The sequence below is a fragment of the Gavialis gangeticus genome, unplaced genomic scaffold, assembly GCF_001723915.1.
Source record: "Gavialis gangeticus isolate Ggan-Ray unplaced genomic scaffold, GavGan_comp1, whole genome shotgun sequence".
NCBI lineage: Eukaryota > Metazoa > Chordata > Crocodylia > Gavialidae > Gavialis > Gavialis gangeticus.
The window spans coordinates 208,258,457-208,265,691 of record NW_017729032.1 but is presented as its reverse complement, the minus strand read 5'-3'; the positions used below and the strand labels follow the sequence as shown (position 1 = coordinate 208,265,691).

The following is a 7,235-nucleotide window of genomic DNA, read 5'->3' as shown; positions in this document are numbered from 1 at the left end:
GTGTGTGTGTGTGTGTGTGTGTGTGTGTGTGTGTGTGTTTGTGGGGGGGTGTTTGATCCTTTCACCTGTGGCATGTCCCTTTCACTCCCCAGTGCCCCTCTTATCTGGGAATGATCAACATGTCCGCCACAAGGCCGGATAGTAGCTCACAAAGTCCATGGGATACTGGAGGAATTGCCAGACATTTGGCCAGAGTACGGTAGTTATTTAAAACACTGTACATTACTAAAGTGCTGTAAAATTTAATACCTCATTTAACTACGGTTAATTTAAAGCACTGTACCCATTTTTAAAGTTCTGTAAAGCCATGCACTTCTGTTAAGTCATGGCAGTAAAGCACTTTAAATGGCAAAAGACAACTTCTGTACACACCCTAAATTCCTATGCTGGCTATGCCGCTAGAAATTAAGAAAATGCTCTCCAGAAAATAATAATAATAATAGAAATGGAGTCCATGAAAAATCCGTACTTAAATGTAGAAAGGGTGTGGCCAGTTCATGTTCAGGATTCTTTACATTTATGTTAATCTTGTTATGAGATTTAAATTAAAACTGTGAGAGCTTAGAGAAACTCATTCTCCTGTATTTGAAGAAGCTCTTAAAGACTGCCAGTCTTGCAGTGAGTTCGAGTGCAGTCAAAAGAGAGTAAAAAGCCAAGAACAGTCAATCTTCTTCCTACTGCTCTATGGCTCCTCCCTTCTTGTTCTCCCAAATTCTCTCCCTGCATTCACTAGCCACAACTTCATACCAATAACATGCATCACTTATGGTTGTATAGTTTCCGACCTGCTGTGCAATGGGTGAATTCATATATTTCTGTATAAGTACACAGCAAGCCATGAAGAGGTAGTTTTACAGCATTTTGGATTTCAAATACCTCTAATTTTTCAGACATTTCCCATTAGTTAGGAGGTTCACATTCAAGGATGACAAATCTATTCAGTCATCTCTTGGTACTTTTCCCTAGTTCAAACAGCAGGTCATTGGATTTCACACTGAACTCAGGTTCAAATGCTTTACTGTTTTTTCACATTCTCATTCTTGTTGTTTGTTTTTCAGCTGTATGTCTTGAGTCAAGGTCAATGCATTTACCGTGGGAAAGTGTTAAATCTAGTCCCTTACTTGAGAGATTTGGGTTTAAATTGTCCAACCTACCACAATCCAGCAGATTTTGGTAAGGAACAACTTTTCAGTTTGCTTATTTTGCTTTAGAAATAGAAATAACAATGGGTTTTAGTGCTGCTTGTTTTTATATTTTTGTTGTTTTACATTGTAGGTTGAGAGTCCTATTTTCTCTAAGTAATTTGAATGCCATCTAGTGGTAGAACTGATTAGTGACTTTTTCCAATTAAAATTAAAATGGTCAAATCAGAAGAGATGAAAGAGAGAACAAATAGTGTCACAGCTATTGACATTGGTTTTTAATGAGACTCTGTGTCTGTGCTCCTGGCCCTTGTGAAAACAATACGTCAGTATTTTATAGTGACAATAAGTGCTTCAAGACAACAGGGACCGCAAGAAACATAAGTGTGTCCCTTATGAATATCAAGGCAGACATATATTCTCCATGTTTTCTCTAAAACATTATATTTGACAATAGCAGGAGGAATATATAAGACTTTACGTAAAAATGTTGTGCACTTAGGGCCTGGTTCTGGCAACACTCCTATTGATTTCAGTTTTGTGGGGCTCGGGCCCCAATAGCCAGGCCTATCATTACTGTTTTTAATCTAAGATTAATATCTCTTCCAAATGTTTATGTAGTGATGGAGGTTGCATCTGGTGAATATGGTGACCAGAACAGTCGGCTTGTAAGAGCAGTGGGGGAGAGGATGTGTGACACTGACTACAAGAGAGACGTTGGTGGTGAAAACGAATTAAACCCCTTCTTATGGCACCGACCATCTGAAGAGGTAAACCTTGCCTAAAAACTGAGCAGGGAAATTTGGGATAGAAAGGAAGAACCTAAATGTTAAGTAAACAGGGGAAGGTCTCTTCATCTTCTGTGTGGGGTTGGCTCTTGCTGATGAACAATAAATAAGTTTTTTGTGAGAAGTTGATGTTATGCACCTATGGCACTAAAGGATCTCCAAAGCATAATCAACCCAGAGTTTAATGTAGAATATGCCTCACACAATTCAGCCTAACTAAAATCTTACTTTATTAATACATTACATGTATAATTGTTTCTATAGAGAGAGAGAAAGAAAAACACTTAGTTCAACGGTCTCACCCAATCCCAGATGTTATCAGTTCCTGAAAGTAGAGGGTGGTTGTCTATGGGTAATGGCTGTTTTTCAGTCCAAATGTTGTACGACAATGACATACACTAGACTTCTTTCTTGCCCCCTTTTTATGCTTTTTCCTTTGATGACTCTTTATTTCCAGGTACTGTTGATTGATTTCCCTATAATCACCATACTGTTCATATTTTTATCCTGTCAGCATATTACTTTGTTCCAACAAACTCATCATATGCACGCTTCTTAATTTGGTCTATTACTGGTGTCTTAATTAGGGCATGCCCCAGACTCCTAATTTGGTCTGTCCATCAAAACCAGAAATTCCAAAAGCTCTACAATTGGGCACTGCCCAATTGGTCCCCTCTTATCACCTTTTATTAACATATCCAATCATGTCATCCCTCTGATTTAGTCGGTTTCTGCCAAGTTATGTTAATTAGAGCTAATAACAAGGCCTACATTTCGCATGGTAATGTTGGAACATAAGCTGCCTGTGAAAGTGAACTCAAGGCTAGCTGATAATGTAGACACAGGCAAAATGAAAAAAGAAAAGTTTAAATAATAATGAGGTTTTACAAAAACTTAAGCAATAGTTAAATAAGGCTGAATATAAAAGAAAAGTTTAACTAATAATATAATTCAGCACTCAAGCAGGTGCAACTAAAGCTAAAGGTGACAAGCTACCCTAACAGCTAGTTTGTTCCTTTGTGTGTTCCCTCAGGATTCTTCATCCACAGAAGGCTGTCACAGCTTCTCAGCCAGCTGCCTCACCCAGTTCTGCATCTTGTTTAAAAGAACTTTCCTCAGTATCATGAGGGATTCGGTAAGGCTCCTACTAACATGCTTCTGTAGCCAAGGGCACTTTTCATCTCTGTGATGTGACAGAACATGTTTGAAAGCATTTAGAGGAAGCATGGTGCCTATTGCCACAGAACATGGATATTTTTATTCTTACTGTAATTATAGAGCTATAATTAGGAATAATTTCTTTTTGCTGGCACTCAGAGAGAATTGTCTGAAAAATCATACCCAGCACCCTTAAGGCTTGAATCTCTGCTGACCTATATATTGTGGAATCACTTATTGTAGTGCAAAATGTGTGCAAAGTTGCATTAATGTAAGCGAACAAACAGCTGTAACACTTGAAGTGCTTAAAAGTGCAGCAGTGTGCTTCAAAACAGCATTTCAGCCACAGACAGGTGCGTGGACCCCTCCTGCACCTCTCAGCTGGAACGCTTCAAAGCATTGCTACCTGTGTCTCTGCATCCTTTGGTCTCCCAGGAATGAGGCCAAACACATTGCTGTTCACTCTGCCTCTGCAGTCTTAGAGCAACACCCTGATAGAACCAGGAGACCAGAAAAAGAGAGGTATGTGGGGATTGGGGTATGGACGGCAGAAATCTCAGTTCCAGTGGGGAAGCATTGTATCCCATCTCCTAGTTCTGGGATCTCCTGTTTCAGGTAGGCTCTCACAGGGGCTCCATTCTCCAGTTCCAGTAGGGTGGATGCTCTGGGTGAGCAGAGGAAGAATGAGTAGGAAAGTACCTATTAACATAGTGTCTAACTCTCCCCACCCTCCTGTCCCATGGTGGAGGGGAAGTTAATCACAGAGCACTTGGGGTTGCTGGATGACTCAACCTTCCTGTCATGCTCAGTAATGCATTCATATATAGTGGGAAGCACTTCATTTTGAAGGCACATCTGCATAGTAGTTGCTTTATACAGGGTTTTTGCAACTGTTGCACCATTTTTGGAGCACTTCTAGAGTTGTGTACATCTGTCTGCTCAACCTTTGAAGTGCTTCAGAGATGTTTGTTCACACCCTAAATGCTTCTGTGAAATGTAGCATCTGAACACTTGGGCTTATATTATTTGCCATGTCACAAAGAGAATAGTGGGATAGATTTTCCACTTGTAGACATAACTGTCAAGATGTGCATATAATGGAACTTTTGGTTTGCTGCCCAAATCAGAAAAACAAGGCAAAAATTTAGATTGACCTGAACTGTAATATTTTGTACTTGTGTTGTCCGAAGAAACAATAAAGTAAATAAAAATATTTAAATTTGTTTCTAGCTTTTTCACTTTTTAAAAATAAATTTAAATACATGCATTAGTAAAACATTGATTTGAAACTAAATCAAAACAATTTGACTTCTACATTTTTTTTTTACTTTTTTTTTGGTTGGCCAAACCAATTCAAGCAATTCATTACCTAAATTTCTTAAATGCTTTGTTCAACCCAAATCTTCATGCTTTGGCAAAAAACTGTTTTGACCAAAAAGCGTTACTGAGCTCTACATAACTAGCCAATTTTTGATGTAAGGCCTCAGTTTGCTTCATGTACATATTTGGGTACATGTGACTTGCACAGAAGTGGGAATCTTTGGAAGAATTCTCAATAACCGAGACAATTTCTTCTGTTACTCTTGAGCAGCTGTTTTGGAGATGTTGATTACTCTTGGAAAAGTTGAAGGCTGTGCATGTGTGATCCAGGACCACTTCCCCATTTCAGATTTCTGTCAGTGGCAGTCTCTCTCTCTCTCTCTCTCACCTGGGCTTCACCTTTGCTTCTCTTGCAATTTGCAGTTGCTTGTGGTATATGAGCATGGCTCAGTTCTGCTCTCAGTTTCAGAGAAGCAACAATGCTAATTTTAGGAGGCTTATTTGGAGCAGATTGTAGCCTCACTGTCCTTTTTAATACTTCGAAAGTCATTTGATTATTTGTATGAAAAAATGAAACTCATGTAATTTTGATGTGTCTCTTCATGGAATTGGGGAAGGACACAGCATGTAATGATAACATAAATTTGGAAGGGACTTCTTGGATCATTGAGCCCAATCCTCAGGTATTGCAGGCAACTACATCGTTTAATCCAGGGGCGGGCAATTATTTCGGGCAGAGGGCCACTCACTGAGTTTTGGCGAGCCATCGAGGGCTGCATGACGGGCAGCCAGGGGCAGATGAATATTAATTTTCTAATTTTTTTAGGGGCCCTGTGGGCCAGATAGAATGGCCTGGTGGGCCGCATCCAGCCCACAGGCTGCATTTTACCCACTCCTGATTTAATCCCTTAAAAAAATTACTAAATTTTATTAAGAATAGTAAGCTTTATTCTTTCTTTTCTTTTCTTTTCTTTTCTTTTCTTTTTTGACTCTTTTAGAACCTCACTGGTTAATTAAAAACCTTTTTATATATCTGGACCAGCTTATCCATTCATCCCTTTGCCCCCACCATCCTTTAGTTACAGTAATGCTTCTCCTTCCTGGTGTTTAGCCTCTCTTGTATTTATAGAGAGTGATCATAATTTTAAGGGAAATTCAGTCATTGAGTTTGGTCTTCCTCTAACATGTTGCTGGTAATACCCAGAGACTACCACACATAGGTCTTTAAATGACATCCTATTTATTATAGAATAATCTCCTCATACATATATGACTTCCAAGTGTTCATGCAGGGCATTTGGTGGCTTTTACTAACAGACCTTTCTTCTTGTTTAACCACAAAAGTTTAGGTTATTCCAGGTTTTCTTCTTGCCTCAGTGCTGTGTGCCATATCTTGTAGAAACACGGAATTGCAGAGAGAGTACCAAGAGCTAATCAATATCAGAGTAACTGTGTAACATTTGTCTCGGCCTGAATTACCTTGACTCCTTCAAAGCCCTTGAGGGCATAATGCTCTGTGTCTCATTCATCCTTGTGCCTGATTGACAGGATTAAATTAGTAAACCCATTATCCTGGTGTATCTGAAGCCCATCATGCTGGTAGGAAATTGCTATTTCCTTCCAGAGTGTATTTAAGATTTTTTCAGACTGAGTAGCTGACTTCACATTCAGAATGATATATATATGAAACCCAAGCATTCTGATCACATCAACTGCTTTCCCTTGTTTTCTAGGTCCTGACACACTTACGGATCACATCACATATTGGAATTGGAATTCTCATAGGCTTACTCTATTTAGGGATTGGAAATGAAGCCAAGAAAGTCCTGAGCAACTCTGGCTTCCTCTTTTTTTCCATGTTATTCCTTATGTTTGCTGCTCTCATGCCAACTGTCCTTACGTGTGAGTATTGCCCGTGTTAAATTATCTGTAAGGAAGTTATTTTGACATGTTGGGATTTGCCAGTTCGTGTAAAACTGTTTGAATTTGTCTTAATTTTTAATTGAAGTGAGGGGCTAAATTTTGTATTCATTCAACTGTAAGACTAATTGCTCTGGATGAACACAAACATAGTGACATTCATCCAGTCATATCTTCCTCAGAACAGCTCTGCCAGTGCTTCTCAGTGGTGACTTGTAACACCAGAGCTGTTCTAGTTCTGGGCTGCAGTTTACCATATGTAGAAGATGCTAATGATGTTGAATTATGTCCTGTCCGTATTGATGGAGAGTAGAATGATAACTCTGAGCTCTTGAGCATCTGACTAATAGTAATCCTGTGCTCAAAAAAACATGAGAGAGACATTCAGATCTTGCTTGATCCCATTCTATAGAACTTGGGAAGTCCCATAGCTACTCTCTAACTCAGTCATTTTAAACTCCTTCGGTGGTGAGGTGGAATACCTCTGGCTTTAAACTTTTAACTTAGTTTTTCTTTAAGAGAGTCTGCACAAGGGCGAGTCATATGATCTGAGGAGCATACGCATATGTAGACTGTGAGCTGCTCTCAAGGCTTGTGCCTCAGCAGAGGTGATTCAGTGTATTGGTGATCCAGCAACTGTTTTAGAGTTCTAGAAACACAGTGGGGCTGCAGAGTTGTATACAGGGAGGATATCATTATGTACAGAAATGTTGCAATCTTAACAGCTTAAGTAATCAGTGTTTATTCCATGCAGTTCCTTTGGAGATGGGAGTATTTCTCAGGGAGCATCTGAACTACTGGTACAGTCTGAAGGCTTACTATCTAGCTAAAACCATGGCTGATGTCCCTTTTCAGGTAAGCCATTCAATATGCCACAGAGTATTTTATTTTTTTTATTTTTTTTCAA

The 7,235-nt window shown here is 39.2% G+C and overlaps 1 protein-coding gene across 1 annotated transcript in view; it reads left to right on the top strand.

Annotated features, from left to right (window-relative positions):
- ABCG1 (ATP binding cassette subfamily G member 1) overlaps nucleotides 1-7,235 on the top strand; it is a 77,055-nt gene that overhangs the window by 60,261 nt on the left and 9,559 nt on the right. Inside the window, exons 8-12 of the mRNA XM_019525362.1 lie at nucleotides 1,059-1,173; nucleotides 1,764-1,912; nucleotides 2,964-3,065; nucleotides 6,142-6,310; nucleotides 7,083-7,183. Coding sequence (XP_019380907.1) covers nucleotides 1,059-1,173; nucleotides 1,764-1,912; nucleotides 2,964-3,065; nucleotides 6,142-6,310; nucleotides 7,083-7,183 — 636 coding nt within the window. The remainder of the gene's footprint in view (nucleotides 1-1,058; nucleotides 1,174-1,763; nucleotides 1,913-2,963; nucleotides 3,066-6,141; nucleotides 6,311-7,082; nucleotides 7,184-7,235) is intronic.